The sequence below is a fragment of the Protomyctophum parallelum genome, assembly GCF_964188405.1.
Source record: "Protomyctophum parallelum genome assembly, chromosome: 23".
NCBI lineage: Eukaryota > Metazoa > Chordata > Actinopteri > Myctophiformes > Myctophidae > Protomyctophum > Protomyctophum parallelum.
In genome coordinates, this window is record NC_139715.1 from 9,204,184 (window position 1) to 9,228,723 (window position 24,540).

Below are 24,540 nucleotides of genomic sequence, written 5' to 3' on the forward strand. Positions count from 1 at the left end.
TCAATAAAGCGTATCAGCCCGTCATCCTAGTTTTATGGAAAAGTAACATTTATGAAGAGACTTGTGTTGCACAAACATACAAAACAACTCTTGAACAGCTCTCAAAGCATTTGATGAATGCTAGAGTTACTCAGCTTTATTAACTGAAGGCTCACAGCCTCAGCCTGACGACTTCAAAACTCTAATATCCCCCCTGAGTCATTGGCAACTATAAATTGCCCTTGACTTGTCTTAGTGGTTAAGATGTTGGCTTTCCATGTGGGAGACCAGGGTTCGATTTCCGGCTGTTACACTCACATACAAAAGAAGACCTCAACAGCGCTAAGAAACATCTGATTCTGTGTTATTTTAACTTTACTAACTGTCTGACTGATGGTGCAGTGGTCTAATGATCAGGCTTTCAGTACAGACATTCCATGTTCAAGTCCCATTCCTCCTACAGCTCAATGCTGCAGTAATTTGAACTTTTCAAGGCTTGGATAAAAAAGAAAAACTCAAAAGCACCAGGAGACATCTGCTGTGTGCCCAAAGGTGCAATGGCTCAATGGTGTGGTGTGCTTGATCGGTTTCCTCTGCTACAGACAGTTGGCAGGTTCAAGTCCCATTGTCATCAAGGTGCTGGAGGACCATCGGGAGGGGTGCTCTCTCCCCCTGTTTCCTGAGAAGTAACGGTTGGGGCTTATGTCTGAAAGAACCCTGTCCAGCTAAACTTTCACCATGAAAATGTCCAATTTAACATACTCTTACCACCTCTCAGTGTGCCCTTGTCCAACTGGCCTGGAAGCCAGACATAAAAGAGAGACTTTCCCACCAAGTTTTGGGGCATCAATCAGTATGCAAATACACAGACTTTTCTGTCAGATGATGGGCGAAAACCATAATATGTAGTTTTTTCATCATTTTCACATTTTTTAAATCGTCGCAAAAAACAAGAACTAAAAAAACTACACACTATAGTAAAATCACACCCGTGTGAAAGTGGTGCAACTCCCCCCCCCCCCCCCCCTCTCCTCTCTCTCTCTCATTAGCAGGCAACAGTGCAGCACTATCTCTCTCTGTTTCTGACACAGCGACTCAAAAATCAAGGAGAATGACATACTCTAGTATGCCATTGTCGACGATTATAATCCGGGCCGGGTATGCAAATACATAGACTATTCTGTCAGATGATGGGCTAAAATGCATTGCTATTTTTGAGTGGTGCAACCACTCCAAGGAACAGCAATGTCCGTGTTCACCATATGTGTTCACCTACCTATGTGGCCATGAGCACCAGTATGACCAGTACCAGTAGGGGCGCTGTTGTGCCAGAAACAGAGAGAGAGAGAGAGAGATAGTATTAGTGCTGCACTGTTGCCTGCTAATGAGAGAGGGGGAGAGGGGAGTTGCACCACTCAGTTCACACTGGTGTGATTTTTTTTTAAACGTTTGACCTAATTCTGTAATCTGTAAAATGTTAGCTGGACTAAGTTCTTTCAGACATAAGCCCCAACTGTTACTTCTCAGGAAACAGGGGGAGAGAGCACCCTCCCGATGGTCCTCCAGCACCTTGATGACATGGGACTTGCCAACTGTCTGTAGCAGAGGCAACCGATCAAGCTCACTGTTTGTTCCACTCACATACAAAAGAAGACCTCAACAGGCTTGATCCAAAGAGAATGAATTCAGTTTTTCCCAGGTGTAAAGATAGTTTGTTATCAGCGAGCCAGGTACTCTGTTGCTGAGTTCAGAGCTGAGGGCCTTTTCAACCTGCAGTTTATTGTTCCTGGCCTGTGTAGTGCCGAGTCATCTGCGAACAGGAACAAGTTGCAGTCACAAGAGCTATCATGTCGTATGGAATGGATACGTTACGTCCATATGGAGGTTAATTTATATTGTGTAATGAAACACCAATATAATGTAGTCCTGAAAATGCGGAATGAATGAATGAAGCCTCCCATGGCTACATCCAGCTACCCACTATGATTACAATACAGCCACATACTGAGTCATCACACCTGTGTGTGTGTGTGTGTGTGTGTGTGTGTGTGTATGTGTGTGTGTATGTGCGTGCGCGCGCGCGCGTTTTGTGCACTCCCGCGTGCGTAAATCCTGCTCCGGTCAGGTGATCCCAGGCGGGCGGCTGACGGAGAAAGCAGCTGGTGTGGGATATGTGTCTATGGTTCAGCCCACCATCAAACGACACGCACAGGCACAGCACACTGACTGACTGACACATAACACACGCACATTAGACGTTAGACTGTTTCACCGGGATCCATTGGAACCAAGTCCCCAGGACCTCAAGATATCCCACTAATACTGCGTTTTTTGGGGGGGGACGTATTTCTTTTTCGGGGGGGATACAGTCACACAGAGCGGCATGGGGGGACACCGGAGCGTGGCGTTATTGTTGCTGGTGGCTGTAGCGGCTTGTTCCGCCGTGGAGGTAAGAGAGAGAGAAGACCCTGATTGTGATATAGATGTGGATGGATGGATCTCTGACTGTGTGACAGGTCCTGGATCGGTAGTGGGTACGTGTCGCCCCCCGACAATCAAGCGATTTGCGTGGTCGGCGGGCGACACCGATCCGTAGCCTACGTGATCACTGGTCGGAGCAACAATGGCTTTTTCTTTTAATATATTGCCTCAGCTCAGCTGTTGAACGTTTTCCAAAACATGCATAGGCCTACTATATAGTCTGCTTTATTCATAGATACCGTCTACGTTAATTTGAGGGGATCTTGTAGCCCGTACAAGATCAAATGACAAGATCCTTGTAACTGTTATTGTTTTTTCGGCGATCATGGAATTTGAGGCATTTGACGTTTTTGTTCTTTTAGAAAGAAGCTGCAAACACGACCCCCCCCCCCCTCGAACCCCTCTAATGTTGATGGATAAACACGCTTTTAAAACGTGCATACAAATAATGTATCTTGACGACAAATACTCCGCCGTCCCCCAACGACAAAATAAATAAATAAAATAGAATTTGACAGAAAACATGCATATTTCGGGGGGCAGCGGACGGTGCATGTCATTGTCTGCGCCATGGTTATTCTTCTAACAATGTTTATTATGAAAAGGAAAGGCATGCCCCCGTCTTATTTTTCCGTATCCCGAGGGGTAATTTAACCGGAGCGGGGCGTGTTGACTATAACACAGCTCCATTACTTGGACATTTTATCCGTCCTAGAATAAGCATTATAACGCCAGTCAATGTGTCTTAAAACTAAATGAATACGACGTCTATTTAGTTGTGGTGGTGTCGTGTCTGAGATGCGGAGGCTTTATTGTTTATGTATTGTGCTGGTGTTGTGCACATTAGAGGAGACGTACTGTGTTAAGATGGCGGCGGTGGGTGCACTGCAGACTGCAGCATTCCAACATGAGATGAGAGAGACAGAGAGCTCAGCTGAGCCATATGCATCCAACAGGCTCACTATAGTGCTCTATTATGACCAGTGGTTCCCAAACATGTCAAGGACCCCCAAATTGACACTAATTAGCCCGCGGACCCCCCCATTTGAAAAGATAACGCCAAGGACCCCCATATATGAGTGATTCTCAACCCGTATAATTTCAAGGACCCCCTGCAGTTTGACATGCATTACGGACCTCCATTTAATGGCATTTCTATCTCTGGGACCCTCAATTTATATTGTAAAATCAATGTTAATTTAACTCAAAGTGTACAAATATGGAACCCATTTGTACACTCAGAGTTACAGTCCCATTTAAGGGTCCATTTGGTTCCAAACTGTCAGTCTCAGTCTCAAGGACCCCTGGGGGTCCCCGGACCCCACTTTGGGAACCACTTCTCTATCATACACAGTGGTTCAATCTCAACCTTAAGCTACTGCGCCCCTTTTTTATTGTAGCCTATAGTTTGTTGATTACTTTTGATGCAATACTGGTCGTTTATTTTATATTTTTATATATTACTATTATTATTATTATTATTATTATAATGATTAGGTAGCCTATTCAAAAAGCTCCTTATGTCACTTCACTGTACATTCCATTACTCCCCCCCCCCCCCCCCCTCCTCATGTGAGGACCCCCGTGGGGGTCCCGACCCACAGGTTGAGAACCACTGAACTACAGCTGGCTGTGGGTTCTCAGTGAACCCGTTTGTTACATTTAAAGACGGTCTGTCCCTGAAAGAGCAACATGGGAGCCTAAACTGAGATAATTTCACACAATCACTGCCCATTCATTTTTTTCCAGCCGTGTTATCATAGGCTGCACTGTAAAAACATTATGGGAGGGTTAGACTACCCTCTCCGAGATAAGGAGTGGACCTGTGAGGAGCCTTTTGGTTAAATTAGAACTGTGTGTGTGTGCGTGTGCGTGTGCGCAGAGAGAGAATGTGTGGCCCTTGTCTGTTGTGAGAAAAATACACTGCGGTGTTGTGTAACCACCAAGTGGCCACATTGTTGCAGATATAATCCTACAATCGGCCCTTTGGCCGCTGCAGCCTTTTAATTATAGTGTCTTACAGTCTTGTTGTGTGGGAATGGTGGTTTGCGTCCCCATGACAAAACGTAACCACCACGACGACAACCCACAGACCCAAAGGTGCTGCTTGTAGCACGGCCATGGCACTGTGGTTGTAGTGTCGAACAATAGCCCTTACGCACCTGTCTTAGAGCAGCGGTTCTCAAACCCACAGGATTTCTTATGTGCAACATAACATTGTTTTCTCACAGTAAACAAAACAAACCAGAAAGTGTAGCCTATGCACATTTATATAAAGTAACAATTTCGATACGGTAGCATATCGAAGTCGGCCATATCGGCCATAAATATGCCATATCACTATCGAAGCAATCTCAAAATAATAATTATTTTCACCGATATTGATGACTCAATGATAATCAATGGCTTTTGGTACTCGCAGCCTACCTGTCTCTTTAAGAGCATCAGCTGTTGATGGCGAGGGCGGCTTACCATCTACCAGCAAATAAATTAGTTCAATATAAATATTATAAAATATGTAAAATATCGGTATTTGCTCGATATGAAATATAGCCGGAGATCGGATATCGTTCATAATTTCAATATCGTGCATCTCTACTTTTAAGACCTTTTTGATATCTGTAAAATTAAGAAATTGGAACATTTTGGTCAAAAGTGATCAAGAAAATCTACAAAAGAAATGGCCAAACATTGGGCAAATTGTCAAAATTCTAAGAGAGCGAGAGCGTTGTGATCTTGTATATCGGCTATTTTCACAATATGGATCTGTGGAACCGAGGCAAACAAATGTAATGCCTCAAAACTCCAATTCCTACGAAGTGCTTTATTTGTCAGGGTGCGGGTCCCAGTTCAAATGTGATTTATTTGGCACACTCATGGCCTGAAAGATTGAGAACCACTGACCTAGAGCAGTGATTATCAAACATTTTCATGTCAAGGACCCCCAACTTGATGTGTATCTTTTGGCCACGGACCCCCGTCTCAAAATACATGTGCCAGGGAGGGACCCCCATGCAACAAAGCAACCCATTTTGGTATTCACAAGAGAAACTGTGAAAAGATTCTCCTCATATCTTATTTCTCAAATTCTGCTATATTTGTGAGGACATTTGACCCTAACAAGTACGGTAATACTAGTGCACACACCATTCCCTCCAGCGCCAGCATGGCCTTGACCTGGCAGCGGGGGCTTTAGGAAGCTAGGTTTCCAGGCTAGGACCCACCCACCCACCCACCCCACTGCCCTGGATGATGTTAAGTCTCTGCTGAGCGTGGGAGCTGCATGCCAGCCTTTGTGCGTTTCCCTGTCCTTGGGAAACCAGGGGGGGGTGTCTTGGATGGGCGTAAAGGAGGTCTTGTTTGTGTGCAAAACTGTGCATAGTGCATACTGCAGTGTTTCAGCCTTCGGGGGGGGGGGGGGGGGGGGTTCAGCCCTCTCTCCCTCCCTCGATTAGTGTGCATTAATACCATTATGCCTCTTGCCGTTTTTTTTTTTCTTTCTTTTTCCTGTGGGTTTGTGCCTGGCACCTTATACTGCAGATCTGTCTTTGTGAGAGGCTGGGTTCTTCTTCTCTGTGTGTGTGTGTGTGTGTGTGTGTGTGTGTGTGTGTGTGTGTGGGGGGGGGGGCATTTCAATAAACAGTGGGGGTTGAAGATATCCCGAGGAGGCAGGAATGTGGATTATCTCTCTCTGTCTTAGAACATTCTGTCATCTCGGTTATGACAACACTGACTCCCACTTAAAATCTCATCATGATGTAGCGTCCCCTTATTCCATGGCGAATATTCAGTGAAAGTAGCACACAAAGGCTCCGAAATGCGTTGCACTGAGCTTGACGAGGTCAATGCACAGAAGGAAGGACTGGTAGGAAAATGCTAACAGACCTAGAGTCGAGCCCTGGGGCATCCCTTTCAACTGGGTGTATGTGGTTAAAGGACCACCTTTCAACCTGTCTTCACCTGTCTTCACTAATGTTCATGATAAAATAGCACCATTTCTTTTTCTACTCAGTGACCGTCTGTGTCTCATAAAAGGGCTGTGGGCAGTTCACAAACCGGTCCACCAGTGACATCATCGTTAGTCAATTGCTTTTAAACGATATTTTGATTTGTATTATCGTGAGAACAGAACAATGGCTTCCATCTTTGCATCGTAACTTTTCAGGAATAGAAAGCCTGCAGTTTCTTTTAGCTTGGATTCCCCCATCGATGATGTCACTGGTGGACGGGTTTCTGAACTGCCCACAGTCCTCCTATGAGATGCAGACGGAGTAGAAATTAAAACCAATGTGCTATTTTATCATGATCATTAGTGAGGATTGTAGATGTCGATGTAGATGGGTTGAAAAGTGGTGAAGTGGTCCTTTAATGTCACCCTTGACCCCACCCGTTCGTTCGTTCGTTCTTTCTTTCTTTCTTTCTTTCTTTCTTTCTTTCTTTCTTTCTTTCTTTCCTTCCAATTGATTCCCACACACACATTCCTTGTTGCCAGTGCTGTCGTATCCCACTGACTCACCCGCCAGTGAGGAATCCCCTCCGGGAGGACGTCCTACTCCTCCCGCCCAACACAGGCCGCCCCCAGCCCGTAAGACTATATGTTCAGTGACGCGTATCAACCCTCCAGCCTGGCTTTCCTCCCACAAACACGGGCCACTTGTGTTCACCACAACCCCACAGTCGTGGGCAGGCACTTTTCCAATTCCTGACCTTTTCCTGAGAGTAATTCGTTGTCGTGGTCGGTCCGTTGTCATGGCCGTAGGCTCTGTGGAACTGGGTCTTGACGCTCCATTTCACTGCTTCCATCCGAGTAGTGATCGCCTCAAGCCATGCGTAACTTCTCCCCCCCCCCCCCCCCCCATGTCACTTGACCTTGTGGATGTAATGGAAGTCAACTGCTCCCGTGCGCTTTCCTTTCCCTCAGGGAGGTGACAAACATGTGTGTGTGTGTGTGTGTGTGTGTGTGTATCCCCCTTTTCATTCAGTAGATCCTGTGATCATGTGTGGCCAAATGTAATTTCCTCTGGTCTAGTAGGACTATAGTAAACAATAATAAAGAAATCGCCATAACATTTTGTAAAAATATATGTATTTAACCCCATCTTCGAATGCCCCCCTGTCAGAAATAGCTAAAATCGCTAAAACGATAGAAAGCGGCAAATGAAAAAATAAATAATAACACTCATCTTTTACTTTCTCTAATAACCGTCCTAAAACATGAAACTTGGTTTAAAAAACTTGTTACCCCCGTGAAGGTTGCAATCTATTCTCTAGTAGGCCTGTCACCTCACTCGCCCGTTGAATGATATCAGAGGTTTAAAAGAGATAAGGCCAGAGCTCAGCTTGTGAATGAAACACTGTGTGGCCGGTTGATGGCCATGATTTCTCTGGGACCCGCCGAGCATCTCCCTGGCGTCGGTCGGCAGCACTCTGCAGCCCTCAGCTCAGAGGTGCTGCAGTGCCGTTACTCAACCAGGCTTCAATGTCTTCTAAATCCTGACAGTATGTTTTAACAGCGGGAGACCTTAGAGACGCCCTATCGTCGCCTAAAAGATGAATTATTTGTATCTTTTCGCCCAACGTTCCTCCGCCCACTTTTCGACCATTGCCTGTTCGCCTGCTATCGCCGGTAGTCGCCTGGTCCCATTGACAAATAATGCACTTCCGGAAAATTCGTCTGGCTGTCGCCCACTGTTAAAACGTACTGTGACAGTTTTCTGAAAAACCCATGTTTCTATGTCTGTGGTTCTCAAACATTTTCATGTCAAGGACCCCCAAAAATATGACATTGGCCGCCGATGCCCATCTGTAAATATGTAGTTCCAGGGACCCCCCCAGAAGCATAGATTTGCACCACATTTTCACGTTTTTTCAAAAATAGCAGACCTACAAGTTCTTGCACTTGGTGCCGCGCTATGAGCTTGTAGATCTGCCATTTTTAAATAGCTAAAGTATAACATAATGCTTAAAACACAAAGGGATTCCCGCCCAGAATGGGTTAAAGTCGCCTTTAGGGTTGGGATCTGGAAGCGGATCTAGCGTGTCTGACAAAAGTAGTGAAAATAGCAGATCTACAAGCTCTCAACGTGTGGTGATGCCAGTTTGTAGAGGCTTTTAACTTTTCTGATACAAAATTAACAGTCTTGGAGATGCAAGGTTTCCACCTGACAGCATCGAGATATTCTGTACCCGACAGGTTGACTTGGAGCTGGTTCATATTTGATGTGTCTGAAGGGAGGAGGGGGGGTTCCAGGGGGAAAGAGAGGAGGGGGTTACACATCATAGTTGTCGGACAGAAACCCTGTATCTCCATATTTCATCTTTTGTTTGTTGGTTATTTTCCCTACAAATCAATCAAGAGCGACAAATTAGCCGTCAAGTAAAACTTCAATAATGCGACGCGACAGCGTGGAACACTTCCTGTGAAAATAAACAGTCCTGCATGGACATCGGAGGTTTACGCCCGGCCGGCGGCGATGACATATGGGTGCGTTCCGATCTGGGAGCAGCTCCACTGGAGCAGATGGTGATTTAAATGCCTTTTGTGAAGGTCACATTTTGATGGGATGCCAAAGGATGCGGCGTGGAAGATGCTCCCAGATACTGGGCTGTAGTAGTTTGAGATTTTATCAAAAAACCTTTTTAATAAAACATAAATTTTGCTCGGCTGTATTAATAGGAACAAATACTGGACATCATCTATACTACAGGATAGTACTGGACCTATCATATTCTACTTGTAACTGAATGTTGATACCCACCTCCAACCCTCTCCGGATAGTTTTATCTAGGGATGCACATTTTTGGAAAAAAGCCAGAGCCTTGCTGTCTAGCCTTCGGGGCTTCAGAGTAACCCGCAAAACCACAACATTCCGTTGCATACGGGGGCTCTTTAGACGGATACAATTGCGGCCTCCTGACAATGAAGCAATGATCGTGGCGTGGCGTGGTATGTGACTCAGTTTCCTGGGTCGGCGGTGGCTGTCATGGGATTCGCCAGGTCAATGTCACTGCTGTTGTGACTTACTGTGTGAAATCCACAAGACTCCACAAAATATTTTGGCCAGCGACATCGTCCTTGTCATATTGTGTCATAGATAACAGCCTTTTGCTCAATCTGTGTCTCGGTTATCTCAATGCTTTCGTTGTCTGTCTTTGTCCTTGCCCTTTTTTTTAATCTGCGTCTGCCCTTCATATTTGACAAAATGTGCAACAGATGATATGCTTCTCAGGGTCCATTTATCAGGAGGAGGTTATGACATTTATTATTAATATTATATTAGTATTTATTATCAGGAGGAGGTTATGACATTTAGAACCCAACTGATGTATCACTGTTCTTTATTTATCAGGAGGAGGTTATGACATTTCGAACTGATGTATCACTATTCTTTTCTTTTCTGACAACACAATTATTGGCATCTATGCAGACAATATTTCCTGATTTTTATCTTTACCAATTTCAACCTGCCGTCCCCGTTTTGGAAATGTCATTATAGGTGAAAATTCTCTAACATTTTAAAATGCTTAGGGTTTTATTATAACATGGTACCATTTCTGTCTACTCATTTGTGTCTGAGAGGAGGGCTGTGGACAGTTCAGAGACCTGCCTGCTAGTGACATACCGGTAGGCTGGTTTGGTCATTTCAAACTTTCAATTTAAAAAAGAATGTTCTTCTATTTCAGCATGCTAACTTTCCAAGAAGTGAAAGGCTGCAGTTTCTATCATCTTGGAATCCCAATTGATGATGTAAGATAGGATAAGAGGAGACCTTGATTGACCCTGCGACGGGAATTCAGATGCCATTTGCCAAAGGCAGCAAATGACTTGGGATACAGATTTATATTGGCAAACTATACAACAAAACAAAATATACAACACCGACCATACACCACGTGCATGCATAGGTAAATGCTGGAGAACGTGCACAGTAAACATACATCTTCATAGCTAGGGGCACCAAAGACTGTCTAAGTCTATTGCTTGTCCCCTTTGGGAAGACTAATCTTATCACCCCTCCTGCTAGACCTTCCCACAATCTCCAGGTGGAGGGGGTTGAGGGGTCATTGGAGCGAAGGTTCCTGGACTGTCCTTATTCCATTAGCCCACCATTTGAGACACGGTGCGAGTAGACAGAAATGGTGCCATCTTATAATGGCACCATAATTGGCAATAATTAGATTGCAATGAGTTTTACTGCTATGCCCAGGATGAGTGCTCTATAGGAGTATGGGGAGGGGGAGTTGGGATTTGTTTGAGGAGAAAATATGCGACTCCCTTCCTCCCCTTAACCTGGGTGCAATCACATTTCCACACTTTGCTTGTCGTCACTGGGTGGTTTTTTTGTCCGTCTGTGCATATCAGCACTGCTCTGTGTAAGATGGAGAGCGCGGCGTTCTCTCCACTGCTGACCACGCAGCTGGCTGAGAGTGAGAGTAATCAGGCCAGCTGAGCTATCGCAGGCCTCCGCTCCGTCGCAATTACTCAGCAGCACCGAGAGCATGCACTGCACTCCCAGTGCCCGTTGCATTTAGCCAGGAAATAGCCTACGCACGTCTTATTGGTAGGGATGCAACAACTGATCAAAGTAATTGATTTTGAATCGATTAGCAAAACAAAATGATGCGATAAAATAGTTGATTAACTATATAACATAACTATCGATCAATATTCTCATCATATCATGGCTTCCCTCTCTCTCTCTCGCTCTCTCTCTCTCTCTCTCTCTCTCTCTCGCAGGCAACAGTGCAGCACTCTCTCTCTGTTTCTCGCACAACAGCGCCCCTACTGGTACTAGTCATACTCGTGCTCATTAACGTCACACGGACACATAGGTGAACAACGCATAGATAGGCGGACACGGACATTGCTGTTCCTTGGAGTGGTTGCACCACTCAAAAACAATGGCAGAAAATGTAAATGTAGTGAAAGTAACCTATCTACCGGTACAACCTTGTAAACTTGTAGATTTGCTATTTCTGATTGTTTATTCTGATTAACACACTTGAGAGCAGTTCTGTAGAAAATGTCTTGAAGTTTTCTGAAAAACCTCAAATTTGTATTCAACATTTTAAAATGAAGAATAATGTTGCTATACTGTAGCAACAACTATTCGCAGAGGTATGTTCCCGGCTTGAAAGGTATAACAACATACACCCAGAACAACATATAGGTTGTGTTCCAGGTTAAAATAATCGACAGAATAATCGCTGACTAAATAATCAGTAGTGGACTGGATGCATGTTTGGCCGTGTGCATGCATGACTGCATGCATGCATGCTGCATGACTGACTGCATGCATGCATGCATGCATGCGCGTGCAGTCCTGCATGCGTTGGCGTCGATGCTGCACGTCGGCACTCTCTTACATTTTTAATCTTTTGTGTCAGCGCTGCGGTCATTGCGTCACGGGGTCATGCACGTGGCATTGCTGCACACGTGTGCATTCATACATGTGATCTTTTTGCACACACACACACACACACACACACACACACACACACACACAGAGCCAGAGGTTTATAATCGACACACACACACACACACACACACACACACACACACACACACACACACACACACACACACACACACACACACACACACACACACACACACACACACACAGCCAGAGGTTTTATAATCGGACTAGAGGCGGTTCAATCAAGATTTCAATCAGTGTGGGGCCAGAAAGAGTGTGTGGCGGTGTGTGTGTGTGACTGTGTGTCTGTGCAGGCAACAGTGTTAAAGTCATTCAGCCATGTCATGGCAGTGTACACACACACACACACACACACACACACACACACACACACACATTTCGCATGATGCTGCAGCTGTAATATGAAATAAAAAAAACAGCGAATGCACTGTCAAGCAAAAGATGGCAATCGTAACAGCCACAGTCGTGTGCGAGCTTGTAGATCTGCTATTTTCCGGCATGCGGGGAGGCATCTGCAAGCCACGCTGCATTGTGGCGGTGCTGTCACAAACACCGTGGCTGCCACAGGGCTGTCGCAATAAACTGCAACATCGCAATACCCAGCGCTCTGTTGACAAGACCAGGCAACCCATCAGGGGCTTGTGGCAAACGCAGACGCTATCCTCAGCATTACTCTAAAACCCATTCAGGACGGGAACCCCTTTGGGGGTTTTAAGCATTATGTTATTCTTTAGCTGTTGAAAAATAGCAGATCTACAAGCTCATACGAGCTTGTAGAGCCACAGATAATTCTGGGGGTCCTTAACATGATAAAGGTTGAGCACCACTGACAGACACATAGGTTTTTCAGAAAACTGTCAGGATTTAGAAGCCATTTTCTTTTTAGAATCGACCTCGGCTCTAAATGGGTTAACCCATTCAGGACGGGAAGTCGGAAACCCCTTTTGGTGTTTTAAGCATTACGTTATATTTTAGCTATTGAAAAATAGCAGATCTATAAGCTCAGTGCGGCGCAGATTTTTGAAAAATCGTGAAAATATATATTCTTTCAGTGCGAACGTTTTTAACTCAAATCTTTGCTTCTGGGACACACACACGCAACATATTTTCAGATGGAGGTCTGAGGCCAAATGCATATCATTTTTGGGGTCCTTGACTGAAAAACTTTGAGCACCACTGACATAGAAACCGCCATGATTTAGAAGTCATTTTGTAGAATCTGTTCTCAGGTCTAAATGGTACAAAGTATACTACTGTATATACCGGTGTGTGTGTGTGTGTGTGTGTATATATTTTTTGAAGATATTATTTGGGGCTTTTTTATGCCTTTATTGATAGGCACACAGTAGTGTGACAGGAAATGGGGAGTGAGATGGGGGGGTGACACGCAGCAACCGAACGGTCATCGTGATCGGGACTCGAACCTGCGACAGTAATCGGGGCCCAGGCCACAAAGTACATTTAATGCTTAAAAGCAAGTACGAGTATAAATTTGACAGGCAACCGAGCAACTTTAACTTGCAGTGGAGTAACATTTGACCAGGAAAGTATAGATCTGTACTTTGATCAAGTACTGGAGTTGAGCACTTAATTTGTCCAACACACTGCAGTCAGTGCACAAAAAATAACTGTCTGTCTTTTTTTTCTTTTTTTTACACTTACATTAACACAGAGGACTTTTCCGCTGTGTATAGGCTTTTCATCCCACCCTCAATTTCCAGCACAGCGTGTTGCCGTCGTTTTATTTAACGTATTCTGACCTGAGATCAGATTCTAGAAATGTCTATTACATCCTGACAGTGTCATTATGAATCCATTCTGACCTGAGATCAGATTCTAAAAGTGTCTTCGATTCTTAAAAAATAGCAGACCTACAAGCTCATATCGCGCCACTCGGTGGCGCGATATGAGCTTGTAGATCTGCTATTTTTCAATAGCTAAAGCACGACATGATGCTGACACCAAAATGGGTGCCCGGTCAGAATGGGTTAATGTATTTTTCATCAAACGGATCGACCCCCCCACCCCCCAGACGGCGGACTCGTGTGAGTAATTGTCAACCTGACTCGCGGCGCTGCGAGTGACGACACTGCGTCATTATGTTTAAAGCCGGCGATGATCTCATTCTCTGTTAATCAGTTTTTTATTTTTTTGCCTTTCTGTGAATTATCTAGTGGCTGCCGACACGCGCGCAAACACGTGCACAGTGCACACACAAACACACACACTGGCGTTGGTATGGTATTACTATACCTGTGAAGACAATAAGACATCCATTTTGTAGGGCAGCAATTTTTACTATTTATTTTTCTTTTGTTGCTGTTTTTCAAACACTAAAGCCTACTCGCTTGTGTGCCGGTGTCGTGCACCAAAAAGAGGATCTACAAGTTCACAATGCATTGTGTTTCGATGTGCTGCGAGCTTATAGATCAGCCATTTAGAAACACAGAAATTGGGCCTCTTCCTTACTAGGTCTTACCAATGATGCAAATTATGGTTGTGTTCCATTCTGTGTTCCATACAGAGTCGAGGGTGCTGCTACTGTGCATGTCGGCTCACTGGAAACACTCTGCTACACCAGTGGGTCTCAAAGTGAGGGGGTTTCAATGGCCCCTTGAGGGGGTTTCAAATGGCCCCTTGAGGGGGTTTCAAATGGCCCCTTGAGGGGGTTTCAAATGGGCCCTTTAGGAGGTTTCAATGGCCCCTTGAGGGGGTTTCAAATGGGCCCTTTAGGGGGTTTCAATGGCCCCTTGAGGGGGTTTCAAATGGGCCCTTGAGGGGGTTTCAATGGCCCCTTGAGGGGGTTTCAAATGGGCCCTTGAGGGGGTTTCAAATGGGCCCTTTAGGGGGTTTCAATGGCCCCTTGAGGGGGTTTCAAATGGCTCCTTGAGGGGGTTTCAAATGGCTCCTTGAGGGGGTTTCAAATGGCCCCTTGAGGGGGTTTCAATGGCCCCTTGAGGGGGTTTCAAATGGCTCCTTGAGGGGGTTTCAAATGGCCCCTTGAGGGGGTTTCAAATGGCCCCTTGAGGGGGTTTCAAATGGGCCCTTGAGGGGGTTTCAAATGGGCCCTTTAGGGGGTTTCAATGGCCCCTTGAGGGGGTTTCAAATGGCTCCTTGAGGGGGTTTCAAATGGCCCCTTGAGGGGGTTTCAATGGCCCCTTGAGGGGGTTTCAAATGGGCCCCTTGAGGGGGTTTCAAATGGGCCCTTTAGGGGGTTTCAATGGCCCCTTGAGGGGGTTTCAATGGCCCCTTGAGGGGGTTTCAAACTCTTGAGAGTGTACAACAACATGGGCCTAAATGATACAAACCAACAGACAACTACACAACCCTTTGTAGAGGGTTTAATTGTCACTCACTGATACAGGTACAGTGAAATTATCATGATGGCACTGGCAGAATGGCAGCACGCCCGGACCTTTCCTGGTGGCCTGCCGCCTATTGGCCTGCCTGTCAAAAAATAAAAATAAATAAATAAAATTGCGGCCCACCGGGAAAATGCCCGGTGGCCAGTCCAGCCCTGATTGGTGTCATTGGCAACACCTGTGACGGAAGTAAGGAAGAAGCCCAATTTTCTTTCCGATATGGCTGCTGGGCATTATAGCCTATATTGTCCTCACACTGTCTACTATTCTTGCAGGGCCCAGCGTATGCACAGACACACACACAGTGCGGGGGAGGGGTTTCTTGTTTTCCGTGCTTGTTATCACAGTCTCATGTGATGTCTGTCCCACACACCTCCCTGGGTGTCCGTGGTTGACATGGTGTCTTCCCATGGTGCGCTGCTTGGCTCTGTGGTTATAATTAGGCCGTCATGCAGGCGATATTCCTGTTCTTTTCCTCCTTCCCCAATATGAAATATATAATAATGTTTCTGTCTTTTTCCAGGATCGAGACCAGTGCTTCCCAAATGAAACAAAAAATAAAAACCTTTGAAGAAATGGTGAAAATAGCAGATCATGCAGCATACAACGCATCATGGCAAGGCGTTCAGCGTCTTCAGTCCAGTCGCAACTGGGTTTGATCCAGAACATTGAGGAACCTGAATCGGTTCCAGTACACTTGGCACATTTTCCGGAACCCGTTCCATTTGTGTACACTCAGAGTTACAGACCTGTAAGGGTCAATTTGTTTCCATTTGTACGCTCTTAGAGTTACAGACCTCTAAGGGTCCATTTGGTTCCATTTGTACACTCTCAGAGTTACAGACCTCTAAGGGTCCATTTGGAATCAGATCATTGACTCGTTAAGGAACCAGAATCGCTCAAATCTGAAAGGATACCAACCCTACCAGCCGCTTTGGTATTTTACGGAGTCGCTTACTTCCTGTATTATTTGTGTTGGGTGTTGGGTTATTGGAGCAGGGATGTGGGGGGGGGGTGGCTTTTCTTTTCTTGGAAATTGAAGTGTGAAATTGAAACACTTGTTTGAAATGTCAAGCGTGTGTGTGTGTGTGTGTGTGTGTGTGTGTGTGTGTGGGTGTGTGAAGGAGAGAAACGTGAGAGGGGTTGTGTGTGTGTGTTCCAGACCGTTCCCTGCTATTTCTGGGTGTATGTTTCCGGTCTGGTCCGCTTGCCGTTGTCGAGACGGACATCCTGCGATTGTACTGCGCCAGCAGGAATACGTGTGTGTGTGATATGGGGAAGTGACAGCATACTGCGGTTGTTGTGACAGGTGATGGCGCCTTGAGTTGACTCACATGACTGTATGATTACTATGATATACTGTATTTGTGGACTTAATTTATTTGGCATTTGTACTTAGTTTTCTCTCTCTACGTTGTACTATAACAGAAGTCACTGGGTGCTCAAAATCGACATGAAATATATCACCTAACCTCGTCAGCCAATCTCTATTCAAAACTATCACTGCTTCTGCTGCTGCAGAATCAAGACTTGGGCAGAACTGCTGGAGAATATTGGTTCACCGATCTGAGCCCCCACCCCTGCCCCCCTCCGCCCCTCCCCTCCCTGGTAGAAATCAGCGGAGGAAAGCGCTCTGCCCTCTGCACTGTAGTTCACTCCCACTCCTACTCTCCTAGACCAGGAAATGTGTCATGTTTCCCCAGGTTTTCATTTTTTTAGCTGAACGCGAACTAAAATAATAGCCTGGGTACCGAGGCTAGCTAGTATCGTGGAGGTTCAATCACTACGGAACAGAATTCAGTGCACTGGTAAAGTTGTTATGGTGTCATTTTGTCCTTATAGCCAAACAAAGTTTGTGTTTGGGTGAAGTGCTCTGCAAGCTTTGTAATCCACACTGCGCAGTATGTTTTCAAATAGGATGGAGACCCTTATTGGCAGAAGGGCAGCAGAATGAATCCTCAACCAATAGTTATGGGTTAAAATCCCAAAATGTACTGGAATTAATGTTCATCTTTTCTTAGTTGGTTTTCTCTTTGTCACTTTAAGGTGTCTCCAACAGTAAAATGGTTTAGGAGCTACTCAATCTGTCACAGAGAGCTTTTATACTCCACAGTGTTAAATTAACTGGGGGATAAACGGGACCCCAAGGCGGCGTTTGTTCATTTAACACCGATTGTAACTCGGGAGTGTTCACAGTCAGGACTTTAGTACGTACTAGTCCCAGAGGGGGGGGGGGGGGGGGGGGGGTGTGTGTGCAGGCCATCGGAGCACCATCTGTGCGTCGGAGGTGGTCCGTGGTGTCGCGGCTCCCAGCTGATTCCCAGAGACAGGTCAGCGCCAGTTTATCAGGCCAGCAGTGCGGGAGAGAGGAATAACACGTTATTTCTTCTCATTTTGTCGTTCCTCCTCCCCACACACAGATATGTGTCACTGCTGTTGTATCCTACTGACTAGGGATGCTCCGATCAGGTTTTTTGGGACCGATCACCGATTGTTTTTCTCATGATCGGCCGATATATATATATTTTTTTTAATGTTTTTTGTGGCTTTCACCTTTATTTTATACTTTTTATGGAGGGATAGATAGTAGGCTGACAGGAAATGGGGGAGAGAGATGGGGGGGTGACATGCAGTAAAGGCTGTCGGGATCGGGAGTCGAACCCGCGGCACACTGCCAGACTGGATTACCAGCCAAGGTGCCTGGACCGCTGAGCCACGGCCCAGGCCATGATCGGCCGATATTGATACCGATCGTGTGCGTAAAGGGGCAAATTTCCAAAATTGTTATATGTCAAAACTCACGTCAAAACTCTTCCTGGGTGTGGCGAGGAAGGGGGGAATGTTTAGGCCTGTCACAAAGATGCAAAGTTATATTATGCTATACTGTATATCTGATGGTGTAAAAGATCAGTTTCTCCAGATAGAGTAAAGAGCAGATCCTTTTTTCCCCGGAGCATCTATACTAGTACTACTGACTCAAAGATTTGAGTAAAAAATGTTCACTCTGAAATAATATATATATATTAAAAGATTTGCGCCACATTTTAACGATTTTTCAAAAATAGCAGATCTATAAGCTTGTAGCGCGGCACTCAGTGCCACGCTATGACCTCGTAGATCTGCTATTTTTCAATAGCTAAAGTATAGCATAATGCTATAAACACCAAAAGGGGTTCCCGTCCTGAATAATAATCTACAGGGGAAGAACAGTGTCACGTGATATTGACAGTGCTAGCCGTGTGATGGCCTTATTGTTCATAACAGAAAGTGTTGGTGTGGGAAGTCTGATGATCTTGGAAGCAATACGGGTAATACTGAAACGTTTGTTTCTGTTAGGCATGGACAGTATGTTGTAGAAACATGCAGAACAGTACAACAGAACAGGTTGAATAATGCTTTGGTACAATAATAATAGAAGATGAGGAGCAACAGATAATGATCTTAACTTGCGGATTACATGAAGTCTTTGCTGAAATCGTGACTGGATAGATGTAATATGTTGATCAAACATAAACAAACCAAGTCTATTGTCCAGGGTGAGTCCAAGATATGTGGAACTGGCAACCTGTTCTACTGACTTACAATTAATGAGGAGTGGGTTAAGTCCAGTCACAGTGTGGGTTGTTTCAATGACCGTTCTTTTGTTTTGTCCACATTCAACTCTAAATAGTTTTCAATGCACCAATGTGTAAAATGGGAAATGGATAGACCGTAATAGAGTTATTGTCATGGAGCAGTCAGAGAATGGCAGTGTCATCAGAGTATTTAAAGTATGCAATGTTGCTGGGTGAAGGGCTAATAGTCATTTGTGTATAGTGTGTAGAGGAAAGGACTGAGGACACAGCCTTGGGGGGGCCCCTGGGTTGGTAATAACAGTTGATGAGAATGATGTACTGTACCTACTTTAACTCTTTGTGGTCTGTTACTAAGGAAGTTGTGAGTGCAGTGGAGGGATGTTGAGGAGGTGCAGTTTCTTGATAATATGATGGCATTGAATAGTGTTGAAAGCAGAACTGAAATCAACAAAAAATATAGTGGCAAAATTGTCCGAAGATGAGTCCAGGTGTTGGAGAAGGGAATGAAGGAAGTATGCCACAGCACCCTCTGTCCCCCTCTTTGCCCTATACGCAAACTGGAAAGGGTCCAGCTCTGACCTGACAGCTGGCAGAATGATGTTTAGAATCAGTCTTTCCAGGCATTTCATCATTATTGATGTTAATGCTACGGGTCTATAGTGGTTAGGTTCTGAGGGGCGGGGATTCTTGGGTACCGGTACGATGGTGGATGTTTTTCAGAGGGTGGGTACGGATGCTGTCCTGTAGGATTCCCAGAAGATGGAGTGAAGGATGGGGGAGGGCTCCATGGCACAGAGCCTGAGCACCTTTGCCGAGATGCCATCCGGCCCTGGCGCCTTACCAGGCGTACACCTGGCCAACAGCAGGGACATGCTCCTCGGTGAAAGAGTGATGCGACGGCTCCTGAAAGGGGAGGGCTCCCGAGTCCCAACAGTTCCTCACAGGCAGCAGAGTAATCATGATTCATGACTGTCAAAACCGTTTGTAAAAAAGTGTTTGCAAAAAGTATTTGCAAAGGTGGTAGGATCTGGAGTTGTGCAGTTCTTTTGTCTTGTCTCACCACCAGTTAGGAATGGGTAATATCGGTTCCCCTGTTTCACATTTTAGTTCTTGTCGCCGATTTTCGTAAATGATTGGCCTACTTCATCATACAGGACTGTCATACTAAAGAGGCTTTGTGTGCTTGTAGATCTGTTACTTTCACTATTTGAAATCATTTAAAAAAAATCATATGTATGTTTTGGACATGCAACGTTTTCCACATGCGACGCACAAAGCACATCCAGCGGTGCCCATTCGTGCACACTGTCCCCTGATGACATCGCTACTCTCAGGTGACGTGGGGGGGAGGGGGGTTGCTATGGTGACGATGGAGAGGGGCTTATGACAGACAGGCCAGCACCTCCAGGGATGCCAAGGCTCTGTGCCGTAGCGCCACGGCCCACAGCGATTATCACCGTAGAGACCAAACGCCCCACCTCTTCTTCTTGTGGAGATATAGACAGACATTCAGTGGGCTAAAGCAGTGGTTTTCAACCCTTTTTTGTGGACCACCAAAACTTTGAATATTTTGTTGTCTGATAAGATTTTGTCCACAATTCCATGGTGTTGGTAAGATAGGAGAGATAACAGGCAAATGTTGATCAAAATAACGATTATTCTACATTCTCTAATTGTGTATACTTCTTGTAAACTCTCAAGAGTTAAAGATCTGTGTGGGGTTTGAAAATGCGTTGATTTGCAGGGATTATCTTGTTGACCAAATCTGCGAATAGGCCTTTGTTTGCTGCGGTTTATTATCCTACTTTATCCAAGACTCGATGTGAAAGATTCCATTGTGAAATCTTTAATAGCAGGCGGTAACTAGCGGAGGTCAGTCTACAAAAAAACCACACCATTTCTGTTAGATGCTCATTTCCTATAAGATATGAAACTGATTATGAAATGGCAAATTGTGACGATCCCAGCATCCCCCGAGATCCCGTTAAATCATGTTGAAGACGAAGGAAGTATATAACTCGGGTTTCATGACATTCATTAAGGGACCAAGAAGTCACAAAATGAACTTATTGTTTGTGGGGTTTTTTTCTTCTTCTTTTCCTTCCGCCAAAAATAGCAGTTCTGACTGAACCGTGCAGACGGTTTTCGCAAAACGCGGTATACTGGTAGAGGGCAATGCCAAACGGTGACTATGTGCAGCCCATGATGCCAAATGGTGGAGCTATATAACTTTGAACATTCAGTGGATTTTCTGTGGTCTGAGTTTTCTCTGTGTGTTCTGAAGCCTTTGGAGCTGCAATGAAAACAGACAAACAGGCCTCAACAGTGACATCTGCTGGCAAATACCATTGTTATATATGGGATTTGTGGACTCTTTGTTTGAGCCAGAAAACTTCAGACCACAGAAAATCTACTGAATGTTATTTAGTTGTTTTACTTGTTCTGCATTTTTTTTATAGTACTGTCGAGAGTCATGGAACAAGGAGAGACATACTCTCGACCTCAGCTGGTAAAAGCTATCCCAGAAGAGGTGGGTCTTACTCTTGACTGAGGTTTTGAAGGAGATTGAGTGAGGGGGCTGAGTATATGGTTGGGGAGTGCATTCCAGAGGGAGGGGCCAGCAATAGGAAGCCCTGTATCTATCCCCCCCCCAGGTATGGTAGCGGTGGGCAGCCTACTTGGACGGGGTTGGCTTCACTGGACCTGAGGGAACGGGAGGGGCCATAATGGTGGAGAAGATCAGAGAGGTAGGGCGTAGCCAGATTATTGAGTGCCTCGGTAGGAATTTGTAGTGCATTCTGTGTTTGATGTTGGACGCTAAAGGAATAGCTTAAGTTGACTATCAATTATTCACCCTGTGAAGCCTTGAATTCATTCATTCATTCAGTATTTTTGGTTGTTTTGTCGCATTCCTGAGCCAATAAGTCAATATTTGATGACATCACAGGCTTCACAGCAGTAGGAGACCATGGCAAAACCATATCAGAAGAACCATATCTAAACTCCCAAACAACACTCCGTGTACTCACTGAAGAGGCCTGCTGATGATCCCAGATCAAAGAGAATGTTATAAATATGTTTTTTTTTGTTGCTCTGGTTAACTTAAATTAGTCCAATATTAGATTATTGGCTCTGGAATGCAACAAAAACAAAACGATCTCCATGAACGCAAGGCTTCATATGGTGAGTAATTGATAGGAAGGCATTTGAAAAAGCAATGCTTATTCCAAAAGTAACTGCTCAATACCGATTAAGGCTAACTCTGATATGTTTACCGATGAATTGCCCATCCCTAATAAATAAAAAACGCACCGGTGCAAACTGAGCAGTGGAACTTTACTTTTATTGTTATAGTTGCTGTGTGTTCTAGTTACATAGTGACTGTGTGTCATAATACCCGTGTTATAGTGTGTGTGGTGCCTTTGAGTGCCTTGGAGCCAAGCACAGTTGTTGACTTAAGAAGCTGCAGGGTCACTAGGTCCTACTCAGGCGGACATACGGACGGACAGACATTGCTGTGCATAGAAAATATGCAAAGGAGAGAGGCTGTGTTTTTGCTGCGGTTGGCCTTGTTGGTTGCATGTTCTTTCATCAGGCTGTGCTGTACGGGCCACGGCTCTGTAATTGGAATTTTGGCAAGCGGGTGTGTGTGTGTGTGTGTGTGTGTGTGTGTGAGTGGGGGAGAGAGAGAGAGGAGGGCCTGGATGCCCTCTAATCAGTGGAACACACCCCCCATTGGATCAGCTCCCAGACACACATCAAACACACATACCAGCAAAAACACACATGCGCACACGCTCACAAAATGCCAACACACACACACCAGGCGAGCATGACGGGTGATTTACACTTTGTTGCGCACCGAAAATAGCCGATGTACAAGGCCGCAATCCGTTGGCAGTGTGTCGCGTTGTGGGCTTGCAGATCGGCTGCTTGCGCGGGCATCACATTACGTTACGTGCATGCCCCTGGAAGTTGGCTCGATTTACCGCGCACGCATCCTTTTTGATCGTCAAAGACGATCAAAGGGTTTTGAGTTACAGTCCAGCGTTCCAAGTGATTTGTGTATCATCTGTGTGTGTGTGTGTGTGTGTTGGCTGCGTGCGTGGATGTCTAGCATTCTGTCGCCGTGCCAGCCTTGTATAATTCAATCATCGCTCGGCCCAACAAACAAAACCACAGCGCTTCCCACGGCCCCCGCATCCTATAAACAACCTGCCGTGAACGCAGACCGAGGCGTCTATTCCACTTTCTTTCATTTGAAACATTGGACTGAATACTGAACTCATGGCTCTCTTATGCTTAAGAAAGAATAAGTCTGCACACCATTTTGAAAGCTCCCCAAAAACTTTATTTACCAAGGCGGAAAAAAACACGGCCTCTGTTTCGGCCTCTGTGGCCTTCGTCAGGTATACTGGATAGCAGCGCATATAGGACAGTTATATAGAGGTATAAATGGGAAGAAACAAATCAACGATAAGCAATCACGCCTTTGGGACACAGTCCCATTTTGGAATTGAACACAAAGAATGAAGCCATTGTCCCTGTGTGGCCACCAGGGGAAGAAATCATCACATATACAAACATATGCTTGCCGTTTGTCTTTGTTTTAGTGGGGGGGGGGGGGGGGGGGAAAGATGTTTACATATCTTGTTAATAAACTGTTATTAACAACATTTGGTGGTCCAATTTGACACTCTTGTCTTTGCAGCACTGTAAGGGTCCATTTGGTTTGTACCCGATAGCCGGTGTACTGCCTGCACAGGTGATTTGCATTGGTGTACAAGACAATTGACCACATTGTTTGGCAAGAAGCAACAATCTCGATGTACTGTACTTGGGGGAGGGGGTTAGGCCTACTATATTGTGCTATTGGAAACGGGAGATATTTTGCATGCTAGGCCATGCGGTGCTGGACTGCATATTATATTCTCTGGATCTATGGAGGAGCTATGTTTAACACGTTGACTGCGTTTTAAATTCATCTCTAACTCTCTTTTCCCTGCCAGTGTTTTGACTAACCTTTTGAAGAATCACGCCGTTGCAATTGTACCATCCATTTCATGAAAATCCACCTGTTTGTGTTTGAGTTGAAAAATCACAGAACAGAGCAAGATGGATGCAGCCTTTCAGTATTTTAGCTGTGACGTGAGCGCCTCCTCCAGAGATACTTCCGGGTCCTACTTTTGTGTCGCTTTTGTGTCCCCATGGAGTTATACTGTGTCCCTCCGTCTGACTAAATCTGAGACTAAACCAACCACGAAAGTCTAATTTTGCCGCTTTCCTTTCAACAACAAATCTATACGAGTCTCCCAAATCTGGCTGTGACAGGCCGTCTGCCCCACACTGAATACTATCGCCATTTTATTTCATTGTGTCTAAATCCTCCATTGAGATCGTATTAATGCAAACTAGAGTCAACATACCGGTACTCAACCCTGCACACATTCTAAATATGGCCCCGAAATATTGTACTGAGCAAATGGACCACCTTCAATAATAGTCTTTATTGTCTCCACATCATATATTTTCTTTGTCATGGACACTTGTACAGAACATTAATAATTCTACTCCAGTTGGAACTTGGAAGCATTAAGACCCATTTTAAAATATGAAATTAGAGGTTTATGCCTGATCGTGACGACATGGAAAGCATTATTTTCCAGGAGGACTGTTCATATTGTAACATGGACAGGTGGTGTG

The 24,540-nt window shown here is 45.1% G+C and overlaps 1 protein-coding gene across 4 annotated transcripts in view; it reads left to right on the forward strand.

Moving 5' to 3' along the window:
* Window positions 1-2,138: 2,138 nt before the first annotated feature.
* LOC310854268 (amyloid-beta A4 protein-like) overlaps window positions 2,139-24,540 on the forward strand; it is a 54,959-nt gene continuing 32,557 nt past the window's right edge. For 3 of the 4 annotated variants that reach the window (XM_083758858.1, XM_083758859.1, XM_083758860.1), the window contains exon 1: window positions 2,141-2,428. In XM_083758858.1, the coding sequence (XP_083614984.1) occupies window positions 2,363-2,428 (66 nt within the window). In that variant the 5' untranslated portion in view covers window positions 2,141-2,362. Of the gene's footprint in view, window positions 2,429-24,540 lie in introns of all 4 variants that reach the window. The other variant, XM_083758861.1, reaches the window with a different exon arrangement.